Below are 18,956 nucleotides of genomic sequence, written 5' to 3'. Positions count from 1 at the left end.
TTACGATTCCCTCTGGGTGGGAGAAACGCCGATCCGGACAACATTGTCGACGATCTCTACGAAGCTGCTCCTTTGCCTCAACATGATTCGAACGGCAAGTTATCCTGGTCATACTAATGTCTAGAGCTAATTGGAGAATAAGGAGGATCTGGAAAGACCACTTATTTTCATCGGACATTGCTTCGGTGGCCTTGTTATCGAGCGGGTACTGAATCCTCCAGTATCAATATACCCTTCGCTAACGGCATTTCTAGGCCTCAATCCTCGCCAAAATGCAGCAGAACCAATACCCTGGTGTTTTCAACTCAACTATAGGGGTTGTCTTCCTTAGAACACCTCATCGTGGATCAAACTCATTTACCGAGGAGAGCACTCTTCTGACAGCGATAGCCGCGTCGTCCGATTTGTACAAAAATCTTGAGACCGATGTGCTTGAGACAATGACGTCTAAGAACGGCACCCTCCTTGATGTTGCAGATGACTTTATCACTTTGTCCGTTCAGGGTGGGCCCCAGGTATCATGCTTTTCGAGCAGCGATCATCCAAATTAGGAAAGGTCATCCGGCGAGATGACATTGAGGTAAGTAATAGTTGGCAATAGGGAAGTTTTATTAGATATTGCCCTAATTAATATTCTACTCAGGAATTCATCGTTGATTCAAAGAGTGCATCCTTTGACGGCCACCCGAAGTATGGCCTCGAAGTAGACCATTTCAGTCTCAATAAATTCGACAGTCCAAAGAACCCAAACTATGTCCAGGTACAGTCGGTAATTGCAGATTACTACGAGAGAGCTTTAGAAAGCGCTAGAAAGAGTCATTAAAGACGGGGTCAACCTCAATCTCCTATGGAACGCCACGATGAAGACCTTAGGAACAAGGTAATCAAAGAACTTCATGAAGAAGAGTCCCGAAAGCAAGCCTCTTTCTGGGAGATGGAGTATCAGAAGCGTCTTGCAGAAGAGAAGCGAGCTACTGAACAAGCATACCTCGAACGACTCAAAAAGAATATGAGGAAATACGGAATTGAGGAACCTGAGACCATCTTCGCTGCACATCCTCTACCTAGGGATGAGGAATTGAAGTCGACACATGAAATAGAAGAAAAGAGCAGGTGGTATCGCAACCACCTCAAGGGAGCATTGTCTATGCAAGGCTTAGGCCGCGGTCAGATTGACGAAATTCTGAATGATTTGGGAGAAACGATGAATATCGACGGGATCGAGACCACCGTCACCAAGATGGCCGAGAAGTGGGTTTCTACGCGCACTTTGGACGCTTACGATATCCCGTGGCGATATGACAAGGTAGAAGCTGCCTATCTATTAACCGTTCAGATTGATTATTTTGTTGACACAGACATATAGGATGACCGTTCTATAATTATTGTCAAACGCTGGGTGCCAGACTATGAGCGGGAATTCTTGTGGGACCACTTATACGCTCTCCGCGGAGGGAGGGGACGAAGACGAAACCGCGATTGCGGTCGAGCAAAAAAAGACGGTGAAAGCGAAGGCAGAGAGGAGCAGCTGAAGGCTTGGATGACACAAAAGTGGGAGAGCTTTAATGCGACCCAGAGGAGGAAGATGCAACCGAGGCAATCATCTTTCAGTAGATCTAACACCATCATTCCGTTGCCAACAACCTCGAACTTCGACAGACCCCGAAGAGACAGTGTCAGGAGTGATAGCGCAGAAACCATTCACTTGGCACCTGATCCAGAGGAAGTCTCCCGGCGAAGGCGAAATTCCAGCACGCTAAGCTGCGAGGGATCACCGACGAGTCTTCCAACGGGAACCAAGACTCGTCGCCACCGTCGGGCCGATTCAACGGGTGATGAAGGTGCTCCATCGAGGTCCTCGGGGAGGGATCAAAGTTTAAAAATCGGGTTGGACGATATGCTGGCTAGGTATGCTTACTTATCGTACGCGCCAAGACGACATCTTTCCCAGTGTCCATCGATACCTCCCGATTATTGACTGTCACTCGCCACTATGGTAGTGGATACAGGCTGGCGGGTTCTCATCATAGGCCCTTCCCTCTCACAGCGGATGGAATCGGAGAGGATGTAGGCCGGGTTTACGCTTGGGGTCGTCGCTATTCTCAAGTACACAGGACGGGATGGACTCAAGGCAGATAGCGCGGCGTAGGAGCTGGCACAGTACCCAGGGGTTGGCACATAATACGAGTTGTGTTCCCACATTTCATGATCCATAGATTGATATACATGATCGATATGATAAGGGGTCATTCTAAAGAGAAATCAGGATCCTTGGAAAGCCCATGTTAGCTTGTAGGGTAAGCCAGCTCAGATTCGAGACTGGTAACGAATGAGACGCGCAGCAAATGACAAAAAACCCATAGAGATAAAGTCCTTCCCTACCAGGACTAGCTCTATACAGCGTAAGCACAGCCTTGTGTGTGATGACTGGCGGGCATACACGAAGGCTGCGCTGCATGTGGGAATAATGAGTGGAAGTGGTAACCTAGGACTGCTAAGAAGATGGAAAGCAGGCAGACGATCTTGCCAGATCACCAGATCTACAGTAATTATTACCACCACAGTTCTGCCCAACTACAGTATGTAATATAGCGGTGACGTCGAATAGGATCAGCGTATTTTGGATTTATTTTCCGGGAATCAAGTGTAAGAGTGAGAGGTCAAACTGAATTCGAAAACAACTGTACATATTTTCATTGTTTCGCGAAAAAGATTAATGCCAAAATTCACTAATTTATATTAGGAATAGTCCCGGAATGTCAATATTCCTTATCAGTATAAATACAGTGACTGACAGTGGTGTCTACAGTAGTTAATAAGTCTTCATCCACCTGGTGATGACATAACATTCTGCCGGTCAAACATCTCACTATTTCCTGCATTAGCTGCTCAAAGTTTATGTTTTCAATGTGGTAGATGAAGTCCGATGTTAACTTAGACTTGAAATAATCATAAAATAACCTGAAGTAACTTTTATGATATATTACGGACCAATAAATTTCGCACTGAAAGCGGAAGCTTAGTTGGTAGAGCGAGGGTGAACGAGGATTTATGGAACACCAATGTACTAGAACCATAATACTGTGCATTGCTCTGTCTTGTAATTGAATTGGCGGTCACTCTCCTCTGCCACTTCCCATGTTGAAACATGAAGCGGTAACTTACCGCAAGCAATTGATACTGTACATAGATCACACTGGAGACCGCCTGCCTTATGTTTTAGTATGGAAATTTGGATTACTCATGAACACGGATGTTAGAATCGCCGAGGTTTGGCCGTATGGCTGCTCGTGCTTATGTATGCCCACTTTCTCCCCCCTGTTTCTCTTCCTCAATCAATCAATCTCTTCATTCTGATTATGATTCCGCTTGATCTTTTTCGTCATGAATGCATACTAGGCTCTACGTATCCAGTTTGTCACGACTTCCCACCTCCCATGTCCAAGTGAGAGTCATCCAGAGACTACTCAGTATATACCGCTCCATCTATTCAAGTCTCTAATTTCCTCTCCTTCGTACAATGCCCGCTACCGTTGCGCAGATTCTCGCGCCTTACGAGTACAAACCGGAGCTCGTGGAGCGTGTAGCCTCACGGACGGTAGAACCTTCCATTACCATACTTGAGCCCAACCCAGAATGGCCGCAACGGTTCGAAGAAGTCAAAGAGCGGATTCAAAAAGCCCTTGGGGCCTTGATCTTGGACATCGCTCATGCCGGCTCTACCAGCGTTCCTGGCCTACCAGCTAAAGACATTATTGATGTTGATCTGAGCCTAAAAGATGCCATGGATGAAGCATCCTATGTGAGACCTCTGGAAGAGGCAGGATTTCGGTTCCTCTTGCGCGAACCGCGATGGCACCAGCACCGGTTCTTTGTGGAGAATTGGCCCAAAGCCTACCACGTCAATGTCCATGTTTGGGGTCCCGATTCACCCGAAGCTGCCCGACATCGTATCTTTCGTGACTGGTTACGCAAAACGCCAGCGGATCTAGAACTATATGCCAAAGTGAAACGCGAAGCGGCTAAACAGGCTGCTGTAGCTGGAGATTCGATGATGGATTATACGCAACGGAAAGAGGAAACGATCCGTGAGATCCTAGAAAGAGCATTCGGTGATTTGGGCTATAATGAATGAGTCACTTGAGAGGTGATTTAGTTCGTGCTATCGGAATTGAAGATGAGTATTGGAGCTTGCAAGTCATTAACCGCTGTCCACTTAAATTTGCCCTGTATTGCCTTCTTATTGCCCTTAACCCACACTTTGTATCTCTAAACAAAATAAATACCAACGCATTGTTTGTGTTTTGCAATGTCTGTAGTCAGGCCAAATTTGGTTCTTTCACAGCAATGGCCAGCTCCAGTACCAGCAGCATGGAATCCAATCCAGCTGTAGCGCTGGACTGGCTCGAGCACCGCGTACCCCTCGAGATTCTGTATAAAAATTTCCATGCAGAGCTTAGCAATCGAATCTGCCCAGATTTTCTTCATGTGAGTTAAATGTTCCTAGCAAAGTAATTATGCGGAGACAATGCAAACCAGGGGGGACGGAAGCCAGAGGTTTATATATAGTGTCATTCAACAAGCCCGCCTTTGGATCACCGGCTCAGTGTCCTTGTAGATAAGCAGGAAACAGTTCCTCTTATTGTGGGGCCATTCTGAAAAAGTTTTCCTTTTCCAGATATAGATTTGAAGGTTTGTACCTGAGTATGTACATTTGTCTACACGATGTGCAAAAAAAGATGAAGAGGGGAGGGTATCCAGGCTGAAGAGATGAAGAAAGAAAGTTAGGGGTCTCAAAAAAGCCACATGCAAACACTCTATGTGTTCCTTTATGAGCTCTTGGTCTCAGCTTCGCTTCTGATGACTGGTGTTGTCGTTTGCACAGTCGGTTGATTTATCGTAGGCTTGGTCTCCTTCGTCTCTAGGGTTTGCTCTGCCGACGCAGGCAGGGCGGAGCTTTGAGTGCCTATCCCGAAGGGCAGGTATGATGTGATGCGTGTCCACCAGGTCTCATCGACTTCAGGCTTCTCTGCTTCTGGAGCAACTTCCCACACTGCACGAGGCAGGATGCGGTGTGTCGATTTGGGCAGTTCTCCATGTCTAGCTTTAAGGGCCAACAGCTCCTTCTCCAAGGCCACCAAGGACTCCCGTGTAGTCTTTTCGGATTGCTCAAGCTCCGCCAGTCGGTCCTCGACGCCTTCTCTGCGAGTGCTTTCCTTCCGGCGTGATCGCCACGACTCGAAGACGATTAATCCGCCTGCCACAAGGAAGAGGAATGTTTCGCTGATGAAATTGGCGCCAGACTCGATGGCTTTCGATTCGGACAACGGTCGAATACGGTAATGGTGGGGCTTTGCGGCTTCCTCTGCTGCAGCCTTGGCCTTTGACTGAGCTTCCTCCTCCGCCTTTGTTGCTGCTTGTGTTTTGACTGTTGGAGAAGTGGGAATGTGCTTCTTGGCCACGGCCTCGGCCTGGGCTTGTTTTCGGATTGCGGTGTTGTCATGGATTGAACCTAGACGGAGGCGCATGTCGAATCGATGGAGGGCCTGTGCCATTGAGACACAGACGTTGCGGAATCGCTCATGTTCGCGGGCCTGTGCCTTGATTTGGTTCTGCGAGAGTGTCAGCTTAGACCGAGGACACAGTCAGGCAAAGGAGCAGGCGTACGGCAATGGGCTTGGAGAGTGTGCGGATGGCAAGTGAGGATAGCTTGAGGGTCAACGACATGATTGGATGCAGGAGGCAAGCAAAAGCAAGACAAGCAGCCTCGAGCTTTACTCACGGCTGTAAAAATGCCCGTGACGTTGCTCAGCCGCGGGTCTGCCCCAACTCTGCAGAATTGGCATAGTCGATGCTGAGTCAGCAGGCCATGTCGATGCGAAAATAATGGGATGGTTTGCGCGAGTACCAGGCATGAGAGGATCGAGATTTGGAAAAATCTAGCGAGAAATTTCCAGAGACGTGAAAGTAACTAGTTCCGGGGAACAAATCGTTGTTTTGTAGCATACCGTTCATATCCATCCAGTGTAGTTTAGTAGGCGCATGGCAATTCCCCTTTATGAAACACCACGCACACATCGCATTGAGACAAATGGAACTGAAGTAAGCAATTTGGACCCCATCGCTATTCATTTAAACTGTAGGTAGCAGTGCCTGTCTATATAGCAGAAATACTTTCAGATTGTAGAGGTGGGTAACTCCGCCAACGGACGCATGTCGGGCCCACTGCGATCCCGGGATGGGCTGGGGCAGACGTGTGAACAGAAGTCTGAGCATCTACAGTCGATTTTGACTCGTGCAGGTGAAATAGGACTTAGCAATCAACTATAATTTGGATCCCTCCATAGAGCAGGTAAGTAGGATTATCTGACTGTTTCAAACTTACTAGTCGGCCTGAGGCACCTACACCCAAAAAGTGATGATGATCGCATATATATACCAAGAAGGATCCCCACGCAAACCTCGCAAATAACATTATAATGGAGCACCTAGGTATAGAATAGTTATATTGAGGTAAAACATTGGCCATTTCTTAATCAACCTGATGAACCAAACCAAATTCTTTATTAGTTAACGGTAGCATACCTCGTCTGATCTGGGATTACAACGCTATTGTTAGTCACGTGATGACAACACTGTTTATCGATTTCCAAATTGGGAAAACTATTATGATCCGAGTTCATCACTTTGGCTTCAACCTTTCTCCCCACTTCAACCCTCGGTCGAGTTGCGCCGCGTCTCCTTGGGAGATCTGTACAGTTTTTGATTCTTTAGCGCTTTGCATTCCGGTCAGTTCTTCTTGCCGCCGTCTCCTTTCTTCAAATGAGCTGCATGATTCAGGCTGCCGACTGGGTGAGGTTCAGTTCAACTCCGTCGAGTGCTAACCGCCAAAGTTGTTGCAGGGATACCAATCTTCAGCACCTTGATACCCTCCACTGCACTACCGCTTAATATTTCGTTTCTTCTTATGACCATTACGTTTGAATTGTTTTCGGAGCTTTTGATCCCGACCGCGATATCCACCCCGACTACCTTAACTGCGGCGCCGACACGAAAAAAGCGACAACGGTCCGACGTCCATAATGGAAGCTCTCTCACCTCGTACAACCAACCAGATGATCAAACCCAAGGCCCCCTTGGACCGGAAAATGGGGGATAAACATGCCATTGCCAGCGCCGCGCTAAAGTCTTCTTCAGCTTCAAAGAACCATGCAGACCCACCCCCATCAACAGTCACAGAGCCCGAGGAAGGTGCAGAACAATACTCCATCGGCGGATTTCTGGGAAAGGGAGGGTTTGCAGTTTGTTACGAAGGGACACTGGCACGGAATGGTCGCGTGTTTGCGATGAAAGTCGTGAAGTCGCAAATGCCACAGAAAAAGATGGAAGAGAAGGTACAATGAGCATCGCAAGGTGAATTTAGCAGCGTGTACTGACTCATCTTACAGTTTCGAACGGAGCTTCAAATCCATTCGAAAATGCGCCATCCCTTCATTGTCCAGTTTTATCGCGCCTTCGCCTTCCAACAGAACACATACGTGGTTCTCGAGCTATGTCAGAATGGCTCAGTGATGGATATGGTTCGAAAAAGACGGTCTCTTACTCTCCCAGAAGTGAGACGGTTTATGATTCAGTTGTGCGCAGCAGTCAAGTACCTGCATAAGCGATTCGTCGCACACCGCGACTTGAAGATGGGGAATTTATTTCTCGATCACAACATGAACCTAAAAGTCGGAGACTTTGGTCTTGCCGCAATGATTCTATCTGACAAGGATGCGAAACGACGAAACACTTTGTGCGGAACGCCTAACTATATTGCGCCCGAGGTTCTTGACAAGAGCAAGGGCGGCCATACCCAGAAAGTCGATATTTGGTCATTAGGCGTTATATGGTATGGAAATATGTGTGGCCATTTAATCAAATTTGACTAACGCCTCATAACTAGCTTTGCGATGTTAACTGGATATCCACCCTTCCAATCAAAAACACAAGAGGAAATTTACAGGAAAGTCCGAAACCTGACCTACGTCTGGCCCAAAGAATCAGAACACTCCAACTTCATTCCTGAAGAGGCAAAGGACCTAGTCAGTGCCTGTTTGAACCTAATTGATGAAGAACGGCCCGACCCCGATGATATTGTTGAGCACCCTTTCTTCAACATGTACGACGGTTGTATACCTCGTCAATTAGACCCAGCATGTCGATTCAACAAGCCAATTTGGCTCAAAGATCAATCCCCCCGCGGTGATTCTATGGTAAAGGGCTATGGACTTGACTCGGATGAGAAGCTTCGTGCCTACGTACATCAAGTGGATGACCCCAGTCAAAGGTATCACTCATGCAAGGCCGCGTTCTACTCTCTGTGTGGTGTCGGGCGGAAGCCTGATGGAACAGCCCGAAAGTCTGTTGGCCGCAATTGCTCGAAATCGGCATACTCGGAGTGCGAAACAGAGGACGCCAGAGGCCTTCGCCCCGTTGTGCCGCTATCCATGGATTTTGTGTATCGATGGCCTCATGAGATTGAGGGTGATTGGTGTCTGATGGAGAGCTCTCGTAAAACGATTCGCACAGAAGCGTCCGTTCTCGACAGCAGCACTTTATCTCGGCGCAGCGTATCGGTACGAACCAATGCAGTTGCGACCACTCGAACAAATGCTGCTCTTGTGGCTGCCCAGCAGCGGAGACTGGAGGGTCAGAATCTCGCCGCGACCCTTCGACAGCCAGCTCGTCCGGGAATAGCCTCCATTCGAAAGGCACCAGGCGTATCTGACTTTTCAGAGTCAGCCGCCGGGCCCTACCGCGACCCTAAGGATTCCGAACCTACGCCTTCTTCCATCACCGACGCAACCTCTGGCGGGCTAGCAGAGCGCCCAATTCGCACGCGGAGAATGGTGTCTGTTTCTAATGCGCCCACTCTGCGCGAAGCTGTGGCTCCCCAAATGGCCAAGTCAACTAGCATGCCTTCTGGACTTACAATTGGCAAAACTCGATCCCAATCTCGTAGATTGGAAGCTGCCAACCAAGGACCGCATCCCTCCATTCACACTAGTGATGTTAAAATGTCCGCAGTGGCAGAACAGCGTCGCGCGATCAGCCACCAAGCCTCTTTGCGGTCAGTGTCTCGTCCAGACCCGAGGATCGCCGCTGAGCGAGTTGAACAAGCAAAGCACAGCCCAACTGAAACAGCCTTCCCCTCGAACCAGCACACCAGTTCCACGGCACCAGCTGGAATTACTCGGACAGACAGCAAGTCAAACAAAGCTCGCTCTAGCCTTGGACTGAGCCCCATCTTCCATCAAGATGACATCTGCCAGGATCTGCCCGGCACTTCAATGACTGATGTGAACACCAATTTGCGCCTCATGTTGGCGAACCTGGTCACCCAAGGGCCCACCCGGCGCCGGGTCGGCTCTAGAAAGCAACCCCACGCGTATGTCATCAAGTGGGTCGACTACACCAACCGATACGGAATTGGATACGTCCTAGACGATGGCAGCGTGGGATGTGTTTTTAAGGGCGAGAACGGCCAGCCTGCGACGAGCGTGGTGGTTCGAGATGGTGAGCGGCATATCCGCCGCAAGGCGCGTAGTGTCGATACCCCCGAGGAAAAGGGTATTCCTTACTCCGAGGCAAACCAACTTGTTCCTCGTGCTGGTGAGCCGGTAGAGTTTTACGAGAACCGCGATGATAAACTGCTTGGGTGCCGTGGCATTCGACGAGCCTTTATCGATCCGTCCCTCTTCGATGCCAGGAACTCGAAGGTGATGAAGCTTCGTGCTAATTCTGGATCCGAATCTGAGAGGTCAGACGCGGAGAAGATAAAGCGTGTGAAGCTCGTTGATCAGTTTGGCAAGTACATGATCGGGTCTCTTGGTCGCCATGGCGATGAGGGAATCACCGATGATGCCCCTGCTCCGACAAGCGGTCAGTTCATCAAATTCTACCAGCGACTGGGTAATGTTGGCATCTGGGGCTTCGGTGACGGGGCTTTCCAATTTAACTTCCCCGACCACACCAAACTCGTTATCGCGCCCGGTCGCACTCGCAGCTCCTCTCCATGGATTGATTTTTACCACCTCTCGCCGTCGGCAGCTCGGTATTTCACCACCAAGGGCAAGATGCACCCCTCGGGCTTTGATACCCGTGCGGTTGCTTCAGATGAAGCAGCTACCTTCCTCAGCATCGCCAATGGGGAGTCAATCAACTCCGTCGAGGACCGTATTCGCGAGATTCTGGATGCCAACTCGTTCTTGCAGAAGGTGAGCTTCATCAAAGACGTCCTGAAAGGCTGGATGACATACGGACGTCTTGGCGGTCGCCCGTCTCCCGATCGCTCCGCCTCCGCAGATGAGTTGATACCATCCGAGATGTTCTGGCAGGGCACCCAGGATCGTTCATCGGCCGGAAGCCACGGGATGAAGTTTGTCTGGGTTACTGTCGGTGCACCGGATGGCGATGGCGCATATCGTTCGATTATGCTGAAAGACAGTTATCAGGCGAAGTCCGACAAGCGGTCTGGGCTGGATTATGATAAAGAGGTTGATATGCTCAAGGAGCGGCTACGAGTCATGGGCCGCGAGTAATGTGCTGGATTTTAATGTGCTATTTACAAATCACCTTCACGATGTTACGACCTTTGTTCTGCACGGCTTGAGTACTCTTGATTTGGGCTTATGGCGTCCTGAGCCTTTGGTGTTCTTATAACTTCTTGTTTTCTGTCCCTTCGAGTACTTAGTTGAGGACGATGATTACCATGCTGCAATTGAATCTTTTGATTGACCCAAAGGACATTGAACTGCGTTTGCCTTTAAGGAGTACTTCTGCAACGGTCAAAACTTACTTGTTTGTGGTGCATCGACCCTGCCGCAGTGGGGCATCCCTCCTCCCCCATTGACGCTTACGCCAATGGCTCTCACCCAACACTCGGCTTTTTGTCGTCCGACCACCACCACCCCTCATCTGGACTCGGAAGTGACGGGCAAGAGTATTCTAGATTAGTTCTAGAACAAACATGCGTAGCGTCAGATGACCGGTCACTCAGAATTTGCCCCTCCGTCGATACTTCCTCCGGGAACTATAAGAGCTTGATCGTGCACTAACGTACTAACCCCCCTCATCGCCCCCGTCGCACTCATCGCACTCATCGCACTCAACATGCAGAATCCATCGTGTCTGCTATATGATGCTGAAGATGCCCGCTTTGAAGACCGGCCTCTTCCTGTGATCGAGGATCCTTACGATGTAATCATTCGTATCGCTTACGTGGGGGTCTGTGGAAGTGACGTAGGTGAACCCCCTCTTGACACCCTATATCTGACACAGGTGATCCAAAAAGCATCATACTCATCAGATACAGGTTCACTTTTGGCTCCATGGTGGTATCAAAGACTTCGTCTCCCCAGACTGCCCTCTGGTCATGGGCCACGAGGCCTCGGGCATCGTACACACGGTGGGACTGGCCGTAACAAACCTGCAACCAGGTGACCCTATCGCCATCGAGCCGGGCTCAGCCTGTCGTCTTTGCACTCGGTGTAAGGGAGGGCAATATAACTTGTGCCCGCGGATGAAGTTCGCTGCCAGCCCGCCGTACACCCATGGCACGTTGTCGAAGTATTACAAGATGCCCGCGGACTGCTGCTATAAAATCCCCACTAACCTGGAGAAGCCATTTGGGCTGGATGAAGCCGTGCTGATTGAGCCGCTTTCTGTCGCGGTGCATTCCGTACGGCAGGTTGGGGTGCAGCCGGGCGATAAGGTTGTCATCTTTGGGGCTGGAACTATAGGGCTGCTGTGCGCTGCTGTGGCACGGGAGTACGGCGCAAGCTTCATTACCTCCGTGGACCTGAGCCGCCATAAGCTGGATTTCGCGCACTCCTTTGTGCCTAATGGGCGTGTGGCATTCACGACGGCCATCCCGAACAGTTCGCTTTCTCCAGAGGAGAATGCCAAGTGTCTGCAGGCAACGCAGCAGAGTTCTCATCTCACGGAATCGGATGTGCCTGGCTTCGATGTGGCAATCGAAGCTACAGGGGCGGGACCCTGTATTCAGATGGCAATTCATGCTCTGAGAGTGGGAGGCTCCTTTGTTCAAACTGGTCTCGGAAATGCGAATGTCAACTTTCCTATTACGACCGTCTCAATGAATGAGATCACTGTCAAGGGGTGTTTCCGATATGGACCAGGTGATTACAAGATGGCACTGGAGTTGGCACTCACGCGAAAGATTGAGTTGCGTCCTCTTATCACCAGGGTCTTTCCATTTGAGAAAGTTACTGAAGCCTGGGAAACCACGAAGAAAGGCGAGGGTATTAAGACGTTGATTCGGGGCGTGGGTTTTACAGAGGGCATGGAGCAGGAGAGCTCTGGATATGTCTGAATAGGGAATCTCATTATGCATGCCGTGAATACAAAAGATTAAATAATACTATATATCATTGGTGTATCAGTCATCAAGAGAGGTAGGCAATCAATAAGCCCAAGGCGTAGTCTTCTGGGTAGCTCTTTCGGCAGAAGCCTCAACATCCTTCTCGCCAAGATCTCGGCCATTGCGCTCTCGAAGACCTTGCTTGGTCTCCAAGTCTTGGTCGATATCGTAAGACTCAGTCAACAGACTAAATAGCAGGGCAACACCAGAGATCGCACAGCAGACCGCCCACACGATGCGCAGACTGTCTGTGTAAGCATCTTTCAGATCCAACTTATCCGCGCCATCCGCCATTCCCTTGATAATCTGGACAAGGCCAGCTGCGTCTTGGCTGTATGCGTCGGCCATGGGAGCGAGAGCGGGATACTTCAGCAGGTTGTTGCGCATGCGGTTCTGGAAGACCACACCCCCAACGGCCACGCCGATTGCCTGCCCGAGAGCGCGGAAGAAGCTGAACATAGCCACTGCAATAGCCAGATTCTCCGAAGTCGCTGATGCTTGCACCGCATACCCGAGCGAGGGGAAGAGGATACCAAGGCCTAGGCCCGGAACGACATTGAGTAGGATCCATCCTGCCACGCTGGTGGAGGATTTGATAATACACATCAACCCCAGCCCAATGGTAGAAATGGCCCATCCAAGCCAGATAGCCCAGCGGTAGTGACCGGTAACTGTGATGAGAATGCCAACGACCAGCCCGCTTGGTGCGACTGTGAATGTCTCCGGGAAGAGGGCAACACCGGAAAGGATAGGACTGTATTCCTTCACAGCCTCATAATAGAGCGGGAGGTAGTACAGTGTACACCAAAGAATCAATCCCTGTAAGGCACTCCCAATAAACGAAACTACTGAGGTTCGGTTCTGGAAGACCTTTGGCGGGATGATTGGATCCGTGGCGAAGCGGTGTTCATAGAAAGCAAAGAGGAGCAGTCCCACGGCGCCGATTATCAAAGGTACCAATGTATGCCACGAGTCCCAGGGATACGAGACTCCACCCCAGGTAAGAGGGATCAAAAATGATGACATGCTCCCGACGAAGAGAACCGTTCCGATATAGTCGATGCGACGGAGCTTCTCCGCTAGAGAGCTAGGCAGCATTTTGAGATTCAGAAAGAGGACCACAAAAACGGCACCAACTCCAATGAACGGGAAGTTGATGTAAAAGATCCATCGCTAGGAATTATTAGTCTTAAACTTGGCAAATTTTCGCTCAACTTACCCATGACACTTTTTCTGCGAAGCCTCCACCGAGAATAGGTCCGGCCACTGAGCCAACACTCCACATCGCGCTCAGGATACCGAAGTATTGACCACGATATCTCAGTGGTACGAGGTCGGTGATGATTACTTCACTTAGGGCAATGATCCCACCACCACCGACACCCTGGATTGTTCGGCCGACTAGCATGTAAGTGAAGTTATCTCCAACCGCGGCAACAATGGCTCCGACGCAGAAAAAGAGGATCGCGATCAGCACCATGGGGCGACGGCCGAAAATGTTTGAGAACGATGCAAAGCTTGGTTGGAAGACTGTTCTAGTGTTAGATACTTTCCTTCAAGACCTCGCTGCATTCCCGCTTACCTGTGGACGATAATAGGAACGATGTCCCACTCCAAAACGCTTCAATAGCGGTTCCATTAAGGGCCCGGGCGATGGTCTTAATCTTGTCTTAGCTCTCATAATGGGCAGCCTGATGGAGCTGATCAGATAAACTCACCGGTAGAGCAACAGAAAGTGACGTTCCATCCAGAGCCGCCATCAATGTGAGAACGGCCAAAGTGAAAAATACAAGCTGGCCTCGCCGACCTAGCGCAAATTTTCCATCTTTATCCTCTGGTTCCCGCTCTTTCGCGATCATTGATGCTGGGTTACTCGTGGAGCCGGTCGGATCTGGCTTCTCCGAGCCATTCACGAATGGATCGGTGGAAGCCATCGCTGGTAAGTGACAACGGGAGATTTGAATTGACGGTCGATAGCTAAGAGGAGGACGAAGCTTGTTGCAGTTCCACAGGAAATTTTGAATTTCAATGTTCTTAAATGAATGCCAGACTGCATCCTGCGAAGGTTATATACACTGATGCTCGTCACACAAACGCTTCCCACGCGGGTGAACCCAGATGCTTCATCGTGTAGAGCAGGACAAAATAATTCCCCCGGCGCGGCTCCCACACCAAGACATTACGACAGGCAGGAATATTAGGCCTCCCAGAACCGATCGATTTCGCGATCTCCACGCTGTTGCAAAGCCGTCCCGAGCGGGCTGGGATGCCAAGAGTCGGCTTAACTACACGCCGAACGCAGCCACTCAGCCGGCTGTCGGTGCAATGCTTGCTGGCCCTGTGGAGATTATGCGGTATCTATTGGGCGTTTGCCGGTCGGGTTGGTGACTGCCCAGCCCGATTGGTACTACGCTACCCGTAGCAGGGCTGTGGGTGAATTAAGAGGAAGCTCGTGTTTGATGGAATGGATATCTGGCTCCCCCGATGGTGTTTGGTGATGACTATATCTTCCGACTACGACCACGTCTCGGTGTTGAGTCCAAACCGCGCGATTTTCACTAGGGTATATGCTTTGGGAACTATATGGCCAGGTCAAGAGACATGTCTTGAAAAGAAGGCATTAAAGTGTTTCGTCATATTGGAAATTTCCAAGAGCATTCAAAATCGCCCATGAGCTGCTTCCTGGCCCCTACTGTAACTACATTGAAATATCATACCGCCACATTGTTTGTTATCTTTGCTTTCATAAACGGCTTGGCTGATTTTATAGGCAATTGCGAGGTTTCATCTCACCATACCACACATACCTCCTTCCCGCCCAAAAACTACATGTCTCGGCATCATCGCATTGGATTGACCACTGCTTTCTTGACAGAAAGATATCTGCAGCAGCAATTTCTCTACGAGCAACATGGAAATGAGGGTAGTGAGCCTTGACCTGTTCGGCCTTCTCGGTGGTGCGGACCAACGCAGTGTAGGAGAACTCAGGATGCGTAGCAACTACGGTCGCAAGGGCGTCACCGCCAATATAGCCGGTTGCGCCACTGCTTGAATTTACCAGTCTAGGTGTAATTTGATTTATTGGCGTGCTTACATGAAAAATTTGGTCATCTTGCTTCTCAATTCTTCGAATAGTCGCGGCCAAGGTTGAGTAGGCGGTGGGTGTCCACAGAAGATTTGACGTCGAGGCTCGTGGAATCGTGTAGCGGGGCAAGGCGGAAATATGGGGAGCGCCTAACCGACGATACCATTTTCTTGATCTGAAAATGCGAGGCGAGAAACAGTCGTTTTCTCTCTCATATGATGTTGGAAGATGGTTGATGTTCTTTTCCCTGCAAATTCACATCTTGACCCCGCGACGGGACCCACTACAGCGTTTGTACGCAGTCCATGGGAGACTAACTCATTTAGTTAACCATACTCGTTCATCAATCATGTATCTACAAAGCGTTTAGGGGCTCCCGAGTACTGAACGAACTGAAAGCAGACACGTTGCCCTTGCAGTTAACTAGCTAACAAGGGTTCTTATGTTCTCAGCCTAGGCTTCGATGAAACCGTATTCGCACGAAGAGTACACATATGTGTTCACCATCATGGCATTTCACGGTTTCCACCATACTGCAATAAAAAAAGAAAGTATCTAATGAGCCGCGCGGCCTTTTAGGTCAATTCCAGAGTGCGGGCGAGTTCGAGTCCTGTCCGCATGGAGTCCTACCAACCCAATCCGAATTTAGACATCTTGTCCGAGTTTCGGATTTAGCAACTTTGTGATTTGGGGGTTGGCTCTTTACAATCAATACCTTTGGAAGAGGAGTTGTAGTGCTGAGAAGGCAATAAGCTTCTAAACCCATTCTAGGCTCAGATGCCAACTGCGATTCCTGTGCCATGCCTTCTGTCTCTGCTTTTGGGCGTCTGAAAGACCCATCAACTCCGAAAATAAAAGGACCCATCCATTATGCAAATCATACTCTACAAGACTTTGCCAGTGGGCCATACTCCATCCAATAACGAAGCCGTCCCGGATGTACATTTTACCTCTAGCCAATGATTCTCCCTGTTTGACAATTGTTCGGCCCACATTACTATGACCAGCCTAACTTTGACATGCATATCCTCGGAGAAATGAATCGACAATATACTAGCACAAAAGTCCTAACAAATCATGTTACAGCCTGTGATTTTGATTGATAATGATTTTGTCTTCTTCACGACTCCGCGGAAGCTAGTGGGGAATACCACGTTTCTTTCTCGAATAACCTGATCCGGCAAAAAAACCATCTGATACTTCAGACGGGGATATTTAGGTCTCCAATATTCGCGCGGGGATCTCCGCTAGCCGTGCGGTTTTCCCATCCGCTTTGTAGTATGTGGGTGGGGTATGGTGGGTGCAAACTACGATATGCCCTTATTCAAATGTGGTCAATTTCGTGGCTCATTGGCTACATACTGACTCGCAGACGATCATGTCACATATTCGGTTAGCTAAATCTAGCGAGGATGCACATATAAGACATTATAGATACCGCGGTGGATTCCTCGAAAAGATTCATTGTGATCTTCTTTACTCACCTCATTCTTTCGACCTGGTGCCAAATCATTCGGTAAAATGTCTAGCGAAGAAGATTCAATTACTCCACAGAGAAGAATCGAAGCACCAAGTGCCTTTGCATCTACTCTTGTGAACGATATAGAGAGAGCGGGGCCATCGAAAGCCGGTTCTCCATCCGAAAAGCAGCATAAGAGTTTCTTTGGTCTTAATATTACAACCCCGGACAGCCATGCAGGAACAGGTGCTGTCTATGCCGCCAAGGTTCAGTTGCTGAATCAGGCCTTGTTGGACATTGGTATGGGAAAGTATCAATGGCTGATCTTTTTAGTGACGGGTGTGGGGTGGTTTCTTGACAGTGTGAGTTAGCCTAATATCTGTCCCACCCACCTCGACAGAGAACTAAGATAATTGCTGTAGTTTTGGATCATGTCATTCACAGTCATTGCTCCATCTGCTGGCAACGAGGCCCAGTTCTTCTTCACCGGCGATGACACCCACTACCTCTTCGTGAGCTTATTTGTCGGTCTTGCCTTTGGGGGTACAGTCTGGCCTTTGATTTCTGACACCCTTGGTCGCAAGCGAATCTTCACAAGCACAATCGTATTGATGGGCATGGGCGGATTAGTCGGGGCGGGCATGCCCTCCTTCACGGGGCTCTGCGTGGTGGGATCTGTTGTTGGTTTCGCCGTTGCCGGAAATCATAATGTTGATGCGATGATTCTCCTCGAGTCCTTACCAGCATCACATCAATTCTTGGTTGCATTGCAGGGAGTGTTCTGGGGTTTGGGTCAACTGGTTGCCTCTGCGGTTGGATGGTAAATGGCAATTTGCACTTTCTACTGTAATGACTTACTAATATGGGGGGTTTCCAGGGCTTTCATCGGTCTATATACGTGCGGCACTGGCCCTGATGAGGTCAGCACCTCGCAAGCAATGAGTCGGAAAGCTCGTGCTCTGGGTCATTCCAGTAGCGCATCATCGTCCAGCAGCGGCAACTCATCCTGCCACTACGTCAGCAACAAAGGTTGGCGCTACGTATGGTGGACCTTCGGATGCATTACTTTGTTCCTGTATCTTTGTCGTTTTGCGCTATCCTTCCACGAGACGCCTAAGTTTCTTCTTGCACGTCGGCGTGACGCGGAAGCGACACAGCTTGTCAAGGATATTGCCCTCTACAATAAGCGACAGACTTGGTTAACAGAAGCGTCCTTCGCGCGAGTTGATTCCACGATCGAAGCATCCGAGAAAGAATTGCGCACCAAGTCCCGAGTCCAGTCTCTGCTGTCCTCTGTGGGAATTACTGGCGTGATCGGTCTTGTTCTTCTTTGGATGATCATGGGTCTCAACTTTATCCTATACCAAACCTATATCAGCAACTACTTGGCTGCGCATGGCGTGAGCAAAGTTAATGCGATCACTGTGACGAGGGGCTACTTATACAGTCGCTATCTATACACGGCTCTCTGCGCAATTCCGGGTCCCGTCGTGGCTTCCTTCCTGGTTGAGACGAAGGGTATTGGCCGCAAGCGTACAGGCGCTGGAATTGCTAGTCTGACGGGACTGTTCATACTTGTCTCTACAGTTTCCAGATCACGCGACACCGCACTGGCTTTTGAGTGCATTTTGAGCTTCTTGTATTCTGCCGGTCTCGCGACACTTACCCTCTACACCGTCGAGGTTGTCCCAACCCCGAGCCGAGGATTTAGCCTTGGCGTTATGGGGTTCTTCTGGGGTCTATTTGGCCTGATCGCATATATTATCACTACCTTTGACAGTACAGCGATATCCGGAGGGAGCCCTGTTTGGTTCTGTGGGGCCATTTGGGTTGTCTTGGCGATTGCTTGGCTGAGCTTGCCGCTAGAGACCCAGGCACGAGCTGCTGCGTAGGAAGTCTATGCGGCATTCGAGTGGATACGAGATACGGTGCAATCTTCTGGAATGAATTGATGGCAGTGCTGGAGAAATACATCGAATGCAGAATGG

General features: G+C 49.6%; 8 protein-coding genes across 8 annotated transcripts; 6 read left to right on the top strand and 2 right to left on the bottom strand.

The window, feature by feature from the left end:
* Positions 1–272: 272 nt before the first annotated feature.
* Positions 273–823, top strand: N7482_008848 (uncharacterized protein; the record flags this gene model as incomplete). The annotated part of the gene is made up of 3 exons (XM_056690972.1): positions 273–504; positions 552–580; positions 644–823. The coding sequence occupies 3 exons, from the start codon at positions 273–275 to the stop codon at positions 821–823; spliced, it is 441 nt and encodes a 146-aa protein (XP_056540737.1).
* A 24-nt stretch (positions 824–847) lies between these two features.
* On the top strand, positions 848–1,366 carry N7482_008847 (uncharacterized protein; the record flags this gene model as incomplete). The annotated part of the gene is made up of 1 exon (XM_056690971.1): positions 848–1,366. One exon carries the CDS (start codon positions 848–850, stop codon positions 1,364–1,366), a length of 519 nt encoding a protein of 172 aa, XP_056540736.1.
* Positions 1,367–3,520: 2,154 nt separating this feature from the next.
* On the top strand, positions 3,521–4,135 carry N7482_008846 (GrpB family protein; the record flags this gene model as incomplete). The annotated part of the gene is made up of 1 exon (XM_056690970.1): positions 3,521–4,135. One exon carries the CDS (start codon positions 3,521–3,523, stop codon positions 4,133–4,135), a length of 615 nt encoding a protein of 204 aa, XP_056540735.1.
* Positions 4,136–4,829: 694 nt separating this feature from the next.
* N7482_008845 (OPA3 family protein) lies at positions 4,830–5,727 on the bottom strand (the record flags this gene model as incomplete). The annotated part of the gene is made up of 2 exons (XM_056690969.1): positions 4,830–5,612; positions 5,668–5,727. 2 exons carry the CDS (start codon positions 5,725–5,727, stop codon positions 4,830–4,832), a joined length of 843 nt encoding a protein of 280 aa, XP_056540734.1.
* A 1,355-nt stretch (positions 5,728–7,082) lies between these two features.
* N7482_008844 (uncharacterized protein) lies at positions 7,083–10,583 on the top strand (the record flags this gene model as incomplete). The annotated part of the gene is made up of 3 exons (XM_056690968.1): positions 7,083–7,394; positions 7,449–7,891; positions 7,946–10,583. The coding sequence occupies 3 exons, from the start codon at positions 7,083–7,085 to the stop codon at positions 10,581–10,583; spliced, it is 3,393 nt and encodes a 1,130-aa protein (XP_056540733.1).
* A 571-nt stretch (positions 10,584–11,154) lies between these two features.
* On the top strand, positions 11,155–12,376 carry N7482_008843 (NAD(P)-dependent alcohol dehydrogenase; the record flags this gene model as incomplete). Its single annotated transcript, XM_056690967.1, has 2 exons — positions 11,155–11,283; positions 11,357–12,376. 2 exons carry the CDS (start codon positions 11,155–11,157, stop codon positions 12,374–12,376), a joined length of 1,149 nt encoding a protein of 382 aa, XP_056540732.1.
* Positions 12,377–12,466: 90 nt separating this feature from the next.
* Positions 12,467–14,358, bottom strand: N7482_008842 (uncharacterized protein; the record flags this gene model as incomplete). The annotated part of the gene is made up of 4 exons (XM_056690966.1): positions 12,467–13,597; positions 13,644–13,954; positions 14,007–14,082; positions 14,143–14,358. 4 exons carry the CDS (start codon positions 14,356–14,358, stop codon positions 12,467–12,469), a joined length of 1,734 nt encoding a protein of 577 aa, XP_056540731.1.
* A 2,672-nt stretch (positions 14,359–17,030) lies between these two features.
* On the top strand, positions 17,031–18,860 carry N7482_008841 (uncharacterized protein; the record flags this gene model as incomplete). Its single annotated transcript, XM_056690965.1, has 3 exons — positions 17,031–17,330; positions 17,391–17,788; positions 17,846–18,860. 3 exons carry the CDS (start codon positions 17,031–17,033, stop codon positions 18,858–18,860), a joined length of 1,713 nt encoding a protein of 570 aa, XP_056540730.1.
* Between the last annotated feature and the right edge of the window lie 96 nt (positions 18,861–18,956).

Source organism: Penicillium canariense (genome assembly GCF_028826845.1).
Source record: "Penicillium canariense strain IBT 26290 chromosome Unknown utg000006l_segment0_segment0, whole genome shotgun sequence".
NCBI classification, from domain to species: Eukaryota; Fungi; Ascomycota; class Eurotiomycetes; order Eurotiales; family Aspergillaceae; genus Penicillium; species Penicillium canariense.
Note: the sequence above shows the minus strand (reverse complement) of the source record. Positions and strands in the feature narration are given on the sequence as shown.